At 44.4% G+C, this 12,517-nt stretch overlaps 1 protein-coding gene across 1 annotated transcript in view; it reads right to left on the bottom strand.

Moving 5' to 3' along the window:
- The window catches only part of HS1BP3 (HCLS1 binding protein 3), a 79,964-nt gene that overhangs the window by 58,258 nt on the left and 9,189 nt on the right, over positions 1-12,517 (bottom strand). The window contains exon 2 of the mRNA XM_048845607.2: positions 10,195-10,360. Within this exon, the coding sequence (XP_048701564.1) occupies positions 10,195-10,360 (166 nt within the window). The remainder of the gene's footprint in view (positions 1-10,194; positions 10,361-12,517) is intronic.

Below are 12,517 nucleotides of genomic sequence, written 5' to 3'. Positions count from 1 at the left end.
TAACCTTCAACAATGCAACTTCAACCCTGATGAAGCTTGGAAAGCCGAATGGAGTTCCCAAGAAGTCACAAATGGACACCTTGTGAAAGACCCAGTGTGGAAGATCCCTGGCTTCGGTCTCCCGTGAAGCTCATGGGCAACCCTAAACTGTATCTGCACAAACCATGGCAGATATGGATACTTGCTGCACAAATGGAAAATTAAAGACTCTCCAGCGTGCGACTGTGGCCACACAGAACAGACCATGGAACATACAACAACCCAATGCCCACAAATACAAAGGAGCCATGACAGCAATACACTCTGCTACTCTAGACACAATTATCTGGCTTAACCATCTTAATGTAATACTATAGTTGTTGATCTACATTTACTTCAGCCAGACAAAGAAGACTGAGTGAGGCAGTACCTCATTTAAATATTAATGTGTTCTCTGCTATCATCTGCTGGACAACAAGGGCCATCAACTGAGTGACAGTATCTCCTTTACATATAAACAACAGGTAGTTTGGGGACACGGGGGTATAATTTGACAAAGTTTTGTACTTGGGGCCCATATTTTTGAGATTACCCTGTTGGGAACCCACCTGCACAAAGCCTAGACAATGACTGGGTAGGAGTCACCCTGATTAAACCAGTGTTTGCTGGGGTGGGGTAAGAGCCCAGGGACAGACAGACCCAGGGGATAGAAGTACAAAGGCTGGACATGCTGTGCTGGGAACACCTTATTAGGTGGTAGGGACTCTGATGGATTTTTAAAACCACTGTACCCCTTGTATCTGAAATTGCTCTGTAAGACCTGTCATTGCCTTATGTGAACAGAGCTCACCAAAGGTTTCCATCAGCGGCAAGCAGAACCCAGAGCCCAGCAGCAGTTCTGGTCACCTGAGCAGCAGGCAAAGCAAGGTTGGAGTTGGACCCAGCCATAGCACTCAGTAAGCAAAGAAAAGCAGCAGGTGGTTTCACGCACAGGTCACAGCTTCCAGCAGCAGAGTGAGAGCAACAGAGAGCACTCCAGCGAGAGCAGAGAGATTTGTAGCAACTGTCTGTGTCAGCTTAGCGACTCCGATGAGGCTGCCTGTCCTAGGTGCTGAAAGCAATAAAGCAGGACAGGTAGAGCCCCAGGGCTGCCTACGAAACAGGGACTCTGATTTTCCTGAACTCTTGGAATCACAAACTGTAAGTGTGGAAGCTGGGGAACCATGAACTGAGAGTGGGAGGCTGGAAGGCAGAACAAACTGCATCAGCCATTCAGGGTCCAATTGTTTGGGACTGTGACTTATGCACCCTGGGGTAAACGGTGGTGGAAGGTGTGAAATTGTAAATATTTGTCCCATTCAACCTGGCCTTTCCCTTTTCTACTCCACCACCCCCCCTTCACCCTCCCCCCCTCCCCTCCCCCCCAATGAAGTTTGTTTGTTTAAATGTCTGTGCTTGCAAGTGGGCACAGATTTGCCTAGCAAAGGTACTCAGAGCGGTTATTGGTAGTGATCACTTGGTGGACGTTCGAGCCAAAAATTAAGAAACTGTAGAGAATCCCCTGCCTAAAATAAGGACCCAGCCCTTGTTGCTGCCTAAGGTCATTGGTAGAAGGGTTACACTTTACTGGCAGAACTCCTTCTGTTGGCACACATTGCATCTACACTAGGGGGCTGGGGCATAGGCTCTGCAGTGTAGTGGGGAGAGGAGATTCCTTGTTTCTTCTCCAAAAGGACAGGTTTCAGAGGAACAGCCGTGTTAGTCTGTATTCGCAAAAAGAAAAGGAGTACTTGTGGCACCTTAGAGACTAACCAATTTATTTGAGCATGAGCTTTCGTGAGCTACAGCTCACTTCATCAGATGTTTACCGTGGAAACTGCAGCAGACTTTATATACACACAGAGAATACCTCATATTCTCTGTGTGTATATAAAGTCTGCTGCAGTTTCCACGGTAAACATCTGATGAAGTGAGCTGTAGCTCACGAAAGCTCATGCTCAAATAAATTGGTTAGTCTCTAAGGTGCCACAAGTACTCCTTTTCTTTTTCCAAAAGAACAGATACTGTTCTTCAGTGATGTGCACAATATGTCAAATGTAGAATTAACTGTAATAAGTAGCAAGTTAATTTATTTAACTAATATGAAAGAGCAACTAATCCATAGAACTACCCCAAAAATATTACACTCAAATTCAAAACTGAGCATTGGGATGAGACAAAAAAACCTTAAATATTACTTTTTTTCTCTTCACCCCAGAAAATTTTAATCTTCCTATGCAAACCAAATGTGCAAATTTTTCATAAATCTCAATTTGTGTTTAATTATACTATTGAATTTAGAGCAAATGTGCACCCTGGTACATTATTAGTAATTAAACCATTGAAAATCCTTGTGGGCTTCCCACAACAACCAACCATAATGTGCAATACAGCACACAGAATGTGCTAAATACTCTAACCCAAGCATACTAATCTGCTACCTGAAAGTCTGCATATTATTACATCATGCAAAATAATTTGAGACAGTGCTTAAGTGCCCTCTGCTGGAATAGTCTATCATGTACCAGTCTCAGGATTAAATATCTAAAATATCTTTTTTTATTCTAGCAAATAAATAAAAATCAATACTATTAAGCTGTAATACGTGGTTCAGACAATATTCTCCAATTACTTGTGATTCTTCAAGGCCCCGATTCTGCAAACATTTATACACGTGCTTAACTTTACTCATGTGAGTAGTATCCTTTGGCCAGATTCTCAGATGGTATAAACTGGCATAATTGGTTTAAATAGAATTATACTAATTCACACCATTTAAGTCTCTGGCTAATCAACTTCAAAGAGACTACTCATGTCACGTGAATAAAACTAAGCACAAATGTATTTGCATGACTGGGGTCCTATTTACAATATTCATTTTGAAAAGACAACATGCACTTTAAGGAGACTTTAGGATGACTTCACTGGGATTCCCCATGTGTATCACTTGTAGGGCTGGAGCCAAAGTTTCAGTCTCCACCTTGAACTTCCGGGTCTCAAGTTGCAGTGGGGGCGGTTTAGGTTGGATATTAGGAAAAACTTTTTCACTAGGAGAGTGGTGAAGCACTGGAATGCGTTACCTAGGGAGGTGGTGGAATCTCCTTCCTTAGAGGATTTTTAAGGTCCAGCTTGACAAAGCCCTGGCTGGGATGATTTAGTTGGGGATTGGTCCTGCTTTGAGCAGGGGGTTGCACTAGATGACCTCCTGAGGTCCCTTCCAACCCTGATATTCTATGATTCTAAGAAGGATTTTGTTGCTAGAAACACATTCATAAATGTATCATGAATAAAAACATGCTGAAATAGCTGGAAGAGTAAGAAAACTGCCCAGAAGTTCAAGGTGGAGACTGAAACTTTGGCTCCAACCCTACAAATGATACACATGAGGAATCCCAGTGAAGTCATCAAGATGTATGTGAAGTTAAGTACCCCCCATTCCCCCCGCTACTGTGAGAAGCTAATTTAAAGAGCCCATATAGGCAGTTAATTGAATAAGGTACATTTGGGCCTGTTAAAAGGCCTTTAGGGCTCAGTTTCAGGGAAGTGTTCTCAGAGAGACCACCTCTCCCAAGAGAGAGGAACTCCCAGAGTCCACAGGCCACAAGGAGGGGGGCTGTGCAACCCCTGAGCCCAAAGGGAGAGACTTCTGGCCAGAGAGCCCAGGACTGAAACTACAAGCCCCAAGAAGGAGGAGGGCTGTACAACCCCTGATCCCCTGGGGAGAGACCTTATTTCAAGGTTATTTGGCTTTAATAAAGTAGTACCTCAGTCAGGGGAATTTTGTCTTACATCCCCCTTTCAGCTGTGTTGTTGTTAAGGGAGTGCCTGGAGCAGGGAGTGCCTGCAGGGCCTCCTTAGGTCAGCAGGGGGCATTATAGGACAGGCACACCCCACAACAAAGCCCTCGTCCCAAACTTACGCCCTTGTGCTTTTTGTTCACAAGGATTTCAGTGTGCAGAAGACATGGTGTATCCTTAACTCACTGCCTGATAGCTTTCTGAGTACAACTCTTCATTTTGCAGTATTTTACAGTATGCACATTTAAACTGTGTTTTCCATTTTAAAAAAGCACTTCTTCATACTACGAGAAAATGGAGGCCTGGCATTGTGGCCTTTGAAATGAAACAACTGCAGGCTTTGAAAGGACACGAGAGAAAGCAAACAAACAAACTAACAAACTCCTTTTACAGAGATTCCAATCCCAGGTTGCAAAGTCAAGCACTCAAAAAATAGGAAGTTAAGATGTAATTAAGGTTGCAATCTTGTGCCACAGTATTATGACATAGTTACACGATCACATGCTATTTTTTTCACCCTGCCTCATTAAGTGCAAATAGGAGGATGCTCAATATTTCTTTTCAGCAAGATGTGGCCCCACGTCTTATTTACTGCACACCAACCGAGGCACTGAGTGTGGAATTGTTTCATTACCCCAGGACGTAGCTTCAAAAGGCTGGGGTTTTGCATAATCGGAGTTGGGGAATTTGCATTCACCTCCCCCTAGATCAGGGGTGGCAAACTTTTGGGCTACGTCAGGGGAATAGAAATTGTATGGCGGGCCATGAATGCTCACAAAATTGGGGTTGGGGTGTGTGGGGGGGTACGGACTCTGGGATGGGGCTGGGGCTGAGGAGTTTGGGGTGTAGGAGGGTGCTCTGGACTGGGACTGAGGGGTTTGGAGGGCAGAAGAGGGATTATGGCTGGGGCAGGGGTATGGGAAGGGGTGCAGGTTTCAGCTGGGGGCGGGGGCTCTGGGGTGGGGCTAAGATTGAGGGGTTTGGAGAGTGGGAGGGGGATCAGGGCTGGGGCAGGAGTTGGGGCAGGGGGAGAGGCTCAGGGGGTGCAGGCTCTAAGCGGTGCTTACCTCAAGCGGCTCCCAGAAGCAGTGGCATGTCCCTTCTCTGGCACCTACATGGAGGCACGGACAGAGGGCTCTGCACACTGCCCCATCCGCAGGCACCACCCCTGCAGCTCCCATTGGAGAGCATAGGAGCTGGAGCAGGGCCATGCCGTGGCTTCCCAGAGCCGTGTGGTGCTGCCTCCAACCCTGTGCCCCGGCTGGAATGCCGGAGTGGGGCTGAACTGCCTGGTGTGGCCCCTGACCCAGCGCCAGAGAGAGGCCGAGCCACTGGTGCAGCCCCCAATCCTGCGCCCTCGCTGGAACGGGTCCAAGCTATGTGGTGTGGCCCCCGACCCAGCGCTCCGGCCAGAGCGGGGCCGAGCCACATGGTGCAGCTCTCGGGCCGGCTTAAAACGGCTTGCAGGCCACAGTTTTCCCACCTCTGCCCTCGATATTCCCCAGGAAAACCACTTAACACTTTTTGTTCCAAAAATCCATTCTTGTCTGGCACATTGTTCCATACAGAACCCCGGGTCTCACATCTGTCACATCTCTCCCTTTGAGAGGTTACATACAATCCTGGCCCACAATAATACATAAGCCATTCATTTACTACAATGGACCCCAAAGATATTTAAACTTAATTCAATATGATCTCCCAAGGATATGACAGAAAATTGACATCTCTGTTCCACATGCCACCACCACCTCCACCCCTTTGCCCATTCCATCGCTAAAAAAATCATAACCATCCAGCATCTCTTCATATCTCCCTCCCTCCAGCTCCTGGTTCTCACAGAGACCTGGATCCCTCCATCTGACACTGCAGCTGCCCTCTCTTATAGAGGCCCTTCTTCTCTCACAGTCCCCATCTTAAATCAGACTGTGGTGGGGCTGTAGGGCTTTCTCCTCTCCTGTTCCTGCTGCTTCCAAACCTTCCTTCTTCCTCTTTCTCACTGTTCCTCTGCCCCTCCATGTCACTGTCATCTACCATTGCCCAACTCCTCCTCATCAGCCTTCTTCTCTGATTTTGATTCCTTGCTCTCTCTCTCCCTCTCCTCACAATCTCCCACACTCATCCTTGGTGACTTCAACCGCATGCTGATGACCCATCCAACCCCGTAGCTGTATGTTTCCTCGACCCCATCTCCTAATTTGACCTGTAGTTCTTGTTCAGCTCTCTCACTCACAAAAAGGGCTCTTCACTCAACTTGGTCTTCACCAGTCTCTGCCCTCTTTTGCTAAGGTGCCCCTCTCTGACCATCACCTAATCTCTTTCAACATCTCCCATCAGCCCCTTCCCTCACACTCTGTCACTCAGCCTTTCTGTGCCTTCCAGTCCATCAGTGTTGATGACTTCTCATTTGCTCTCAGCCCTCCCTCCCTAGTCTCTTCCACTGATATCATTATTAATCCTCTCCATGCTTCATTCTCCTCCACCCTTGATTCTTTTGCCTCTCTCTGCCATTGCAAGTGTAACCCGCACATCTCCTGGGTGTGGTGTTCTGTCCCCTCTAGTGGCACCAAGGCCATTTAGAGAGAGATATTAATGAGACTGCTCTACAGCCTGAACTAACAGCCATATGACTTTTAGCTCATGCAGTAGAGGCTCATGCATTTAGCTCCAGAGATCCCAGATTCGATCCCGCCCGCCGATGACCAGGGTCGGACGGCGTTACACCAGGTCTTCCCTGCCAACCCCTTACATCTGTTTCCTCTGCTCCTGCTCTCGCACTGCAGAGCATCTCTGGCAGAAATCCTGAAACCAGCTGACTTCCTCTATGACTAATTCATTCGTCTCTTTCAGTTCTGCCACCTTCTGAGCAAAGCAACTCTACTTCTCCAACTCAAATGAATAACACGCCTGCAATCCCGGCTGCTGTTCACTGCCTTTGACTCATTTCTCAAACCCTTCCCTCCTCCAGCCTCTTCTTCTCCCTCTCACAGGATCTCAACATTTTCTGCCAAGAGAAAACTGACAACATACAATGGGACCTTCCCCTGCCCTTTGGCTCGCCTCCATTTCTCCCATCCCCTCCTACAACTCTCTTCACCTTCCCTCTGATCAGATGCAGAATTTTCTCATCTGCTCTCCTCCTGTAACCCCCTCCACTTGTCAGAGTGATCCTATCCCATTCCCAGATCTCCCTTGCACCCACTCTCAGCCCCCTCCCTTACTCTTCTGCTTAACTGCTCCCTCTTCTCTAGCCCTTTCCCCTCAGAACACAAGCATGCTTTAGTTGCTCCCATTTTAAACAAAAAACTTATCCTTGACTCCACTTGCCTCTCCTGCTGCTGCCCCATCTGCCTTCTCTCTTTCATCTCTAAGCTCATTGAACACACTGCTTGTAATTGTTGTCTGCAATTCCTCTTCTCCAATTCCACCCTAGACCCTCTCCGATCTGGCTTCCAGGCTTTTCACTCTGCTGAAACCGCGGCCTCCAAAGTCTCTAATGACCTCCTGATAGCCAAAGCTCAGAACAAATATTCCATCCTCATCCTCCTTGATCTGTCAGCCACCTTTGACACCACAGACCACCTTCCTCTTCTTGAAATTCTGTCCTCCCTTGGTTCCTATGATTTTGTCCTCTCCATCCTAATTGCTCCTTCTGCATGTTGTTCAGATGATCCTCCTCATCCACCTGCCAACTTTCTGTGCGGGCTCCACAGGACTCTGTCCTTGGTCCCCTTCTCTTCTCCACCTACACCTTATCTCTGGGCACTCTCATCCGCAAACACACATTCAGCTACCATCTCTATGCTGACAATTCACAGATCTGCCTTTCTACTCCAGGCCTCTCTCTTTCTTGGCCGGTCTCTCTGACATCTCTTTGTGAATGCCTAGTAGCCAGTTCAATTTCAACAAGGCTAAAACAGAGTTCTTAATCTCCCCGGCCCCTCAAAAGCCCCGTCTGCTACTTCTTTTCTCAATCAGTAATAATATCAACACCATCCTACCTGCCAGTCAGGCCCATAACTTGGGTGTCATCTTCAACTCGGACCTTTCTCTAGATTAGGATGGAGAAAAAGATACAGTAGAACTGGAAAAGGTACAGAGAAGGGCAACAAAAATGATTACGGGTATGGAACAACTTCTATATGAGGGGAGATTTAAAAGACTGGGAATTTTCAGCTTGGAAAAGAGATTACTAAAATAGGATATGATAGAGGTCTATAAAATCATGAATGGTGTAGAGAAAGCACATAAGGAAGTGTTATTTATAACTTAGAATAACACGAGAACCAGGGGTCACCCAATGAAATTAATAGGCAGCAGGTTTAAAACTAACAAAAGGGAGTACTTCTTCACACAATGCATAGTCAACCTGTGGAATGCTTTGCTAGGGCATGTTGTGAAGGCCAAAACTATAATGGGGTTCAACAAAGAATTACATACATTCATGGAGGATAGGTCTATCAATAGGCATTAGCCAAGATGGTCAGAGATGCAACCCCATGCTCTGGGTGTCCCTAGCCTCTGATTGCCAGAAGCTGGGACTGGACGACAGGGGATGGATATCTTGATAATTGTCTGTTCTGTTCATTCCCTCTGAAGCGTCTGGTATTGGCCACTGTCAGAAGACAGGATACTAAGCTAGATGGACCATTTGTCTGATCCACTATGGCTGTTCTTACATTCTTATGAAGTGTGAAACCAGCTTTTGGCTGCAGTAGCCTCTTTTGCAGGTTTAGACAAACTATTTTCTTCATTTCAGTTTATTCAACTAGTTCAGTTCAATGACTTGTTCATTCATAGTTAGGAAACTAGTTGGGAGTTGAAAAATCAGGAAAGCTTGTTTTCCTCTTCCAACCTCTGAATAAAAACTCAGTGTGTGAGGATGAGCTCTAATACTTCGAAAACCTTGAAGGACATGATGACCAGAAATAATCAGTTCAATTGACTAACTACAGATAATACTCTCTTTGTTGAATACATCAGCTAACTCAAAAACATGCAGTCTTTCCTATCCATCCACACAGCTAAAACTTTCATCCAGGCTTTTATCATCTCATGTCTTGATTACGCCTCTCTGGACTAGACAAATGCAATCTTGCCCTGCTCGTGTCTATTCAGAATGCTGCTGCAAAGATCATTTTCCTATCCCATCATTTTGTTCATGTCACCATCTCCCTGAATCACAGATTCATAGATTCCATGACCAGAAAGGACCACTGTGATAATCTAGTCTGACGTCCTATATAATGAAGGCCAAACTTCCCCAAAATAATTCCCTCCACTGGCTTCTCCCTTCTCTGTTACATCAAACATAAACTTTCACTTTCAAGGCCCTTCACAGCTTATCCCCATCCTACCTATCATCTCTCATTCTCTGTCAAAAGGTCGACTCCTGACTCTGATAGGCCCATGATCCAGCCTCCACTGCCCACTTGTTACATTTTCAAATTAGCACCTTCATGCTTTGTCCTATGCTGCCCCTCATTTTTGGGAGGTGCTCCCCACAAACTTGCACAAATCCACCTCATTATCCTTCTTCAAAACCTTCTCAAAACTCTTCTTTGCCATGATGTCTACAAAAAAATTTGACAATGGTTAGGCTGCTGGTGTGCTGAGATCACTGCCTGTCATGCTGACCAATAATGTCTCATTTTACTCCTCTGCCTGTTCTATACTTAGATTGTCAGCTCCGTGGGGCAGGGACCATCTTTTTGTTCTGTGTTTGTACAGTACCTAGCACAATGGAGTCCTAGTCTACGACTAAGTCCAAAGCGCTATGGTAATACAAATAATAACAGTAAACCAAACGTGAAGCATATACCTTACCACCCTATAAACTCAGGGTTTAAAATTACTTCCACATGCTCAAACTATTTTCCAACAAAGTCGGAGGACAACTGAGCAAAAAATATTTGATGGGATAAAATTCCATTCCTATAAATCAGCTTTACTTTATGACTTCCCCAGGAAAGGTGAAATGCCAGGATGACTAACAATAAACAGGGAATTAGACCAATCTCACTGAAGAGTACATATTAAATTCAATAAATCACATTATTACTTAGCGAGAACAGCTTGGGGAGCATAGGTAGCCTCAGAAGATGTTGAAGATAGGGTAGGAAATCTCTGTGCTCCATGTCTTATGTGGAGACAATATTCATCTACTTTTGTAAAGTGCTTTGAAATGTTTGGCTGAAAAGCACAATTATAGATGCAAAGTATTGTTATTTTGGTAACAGCCCAGACTGCACTGTCATATTGAAGATTATGAATATGATCAAACATGTAATGTTACAACAGAATAAAAATAATAAATGCTGATAGAGGAAAAAACCCCAAAAGATTTCTTTATCAAACACAGCAATGATTAACTACTTACCATAAACTGAACCACATCTTCAGGTTTGTGCTTTCCTGATTTGAATGCAGCCAGTCGGGTAACAGCTACAATGTGATATTCCACATGGCCAGACATCATCTTCCCACGGATTTCCTGGTACTCTGGCACTGACAAGTCTATCCCTGTGTGAGCATTCTGAACTTCCCTAAGAACGAAAACAAAATGTTGATTCAAATATAGACAGCACTGACAGGAACACCTTTATAGATTGCCTCAAAGAACACTTGATCCAAGGTCCACTGAATTCAATAAAAAGACTCCCATTTTAATAGGCTTTGGAGCTGGAATTAAATTTGGTCCTTAAACCATTGCTATCTAGTGAAAATATGACACCACCAACTATGCTGTGAAAGAAATAACAAATGTTGCTTGTGTAACATTTAAGTATTTAAAGCAGCACTGACTATACTCAGCTTAACAAGATACACTGCAAAACCCATACACTTTAGCATCAAGACTGAAAAGTATTTTGCATTCATTTTTAATCGCAAACTTGAAATTTGCTGCAGCCAAAAGAAACTTCTCCAATATGTTGCTAACTAACCTCCACAGGATTTTAGCCGAAGGGTCATATTTTCAAAGGTATTTAGGTGCGTAAAGATGCAGATCAGCACCTAACTCCCATTTCAGAAGCACCTAAGCCCCCTTTAAATATATATTACATTTAAATTTCTACTTTATACTATTTGAGATTATCTGTGACAAGGTTAATCATCCTCTATTCTACTGAGAAATACCTTCTATTGTACTTTGTATTACTCTGTTTAAAATGCCTGCCCCTTTGCAAGGAACAGCAACTCCAATTAACCAAAGCAAAACCACTTTTCATAGCATGCAAATCACCACAAGCAGGTCTACAGATTTTCACGGCCACATCACCTAAACGTGCACAAATGAACTTCCTGCCATTTGCTCACCTTCAGCATGCTCCACCCACAGATGAGATGGAGAAAGGACCATCAGCCTCAGCCTCTGTGGCATTGCCTGCTTTGAACCCTCAGATATCTTAGAATACTTTTTTTTTTTTTTTAAACATACACCACGGGGGCCAAAGCAACCAACATTATTGCTGCAAAGGTTGTTTGTTGCCACAGTGAATTACGGGACTGGACCTCTAGGCCCAGTCCTCCTCTCTGGTATACACATAACTTCCATTGATTACTGTTGGAAATATTTATTATTATTATGCAGGATATTATCATGACACTAATTTAACCATAAATTCCTTTATTAAATCCAAAGCCTGAATGGTATTTATACAATTGCTCTAAACATGCTTAAAAAGCCCAAAAAATAAGCAATAAACAACAAGCAATTTACTGCATTCAAACAGTAGCAAAACATTTATAAGACTTTGATCAAGATACTTGCAAAAGGGCTAAGCCCAGTGGTGCTTAGACCCATAGTGGCTGGCTCCAACATGTTCAAGCAGGTATTAGTAATGAACCTTTTAAGAGTTTACTTTTTATACCCCTTAAACAGGCAATGTCATTGCCAATTACTGACTTCAGCTAAAAAACAATTTGAGACAGTTCACTTTTATTTCCAGTCTTAAACCAGATACAATTTACAACAGCGTTTCTCCCTAAGCCCTTTCCTCCCTATTTCTTCCCCTCGTTCTTCTTGACCAATAGTTTTTCCTTTGCACCCACATTCACATAGGCCCCAGTGTTGGAGATAATGCTGGTATGTGGGGTGGGAAAGCCCACGGTGGCTCTTTTTACAACAAATTCTCTTTGTCTTATTTAAAGCCTCTGCAGTCACCCCTATCAGTCAGAGCCCTTCTTTTTAGAAATTTCCCCTTATTTCATCAGTGATTCTTTGGACCAGACAACCTCCCTACTTCATTCCTTCTCACTTTATAACTCATTACTTTCAAGGTCTTTCTTTATACCACATATTTCTTTAACCAAATTTGAGCTAACTTTAATTATTTATTCTACAACTACAGTGACAGTTACTCATATTCTGGGCCAGGAGAATAGGAGCCCTGGATTTTGCACCTCGAGTTATAAGCAGAGCTGCATCTGGCTAAAATTCACGAGACCTATGCAACACTGCATACTCAGGCAAAGTCCACAGTAACGGCTGAAGGTTAAATCCTGGCCTCACTGAAGTCAATGGGAGCTTTGCCACTAACTTTAAGGGGCCAGCATTTCACCTGGAGAGTTCTGCCTGAGTAAGGAGGGAATAAGGAACACTGATAGGAAAAACAGGAATCTGCTTGAAAGCAGGGACAGCCTGAGACACAATGTGAACATGTGCTTGAGAGCCAAAGAGAGATTCAGATTCTAAGGTTTTG

Source organism: Caretta caretta, chromosome 3 (assembly GCF_965140235.1).
Source record: "Caretta caretta isolate rCarCar2 chromosome 3, rCarCar1.hap1, whole genome shotgun sequence".
NCBI classification, from domain to species: domain Eukaryota; kingdom Metazoa; phylum Chordata; order Testudines; family Cheloniidae; genus Caretta; species Caretta caretta.
This window is presented reverse-complemented; position numbering and strand designations above follow the sequence as displayed.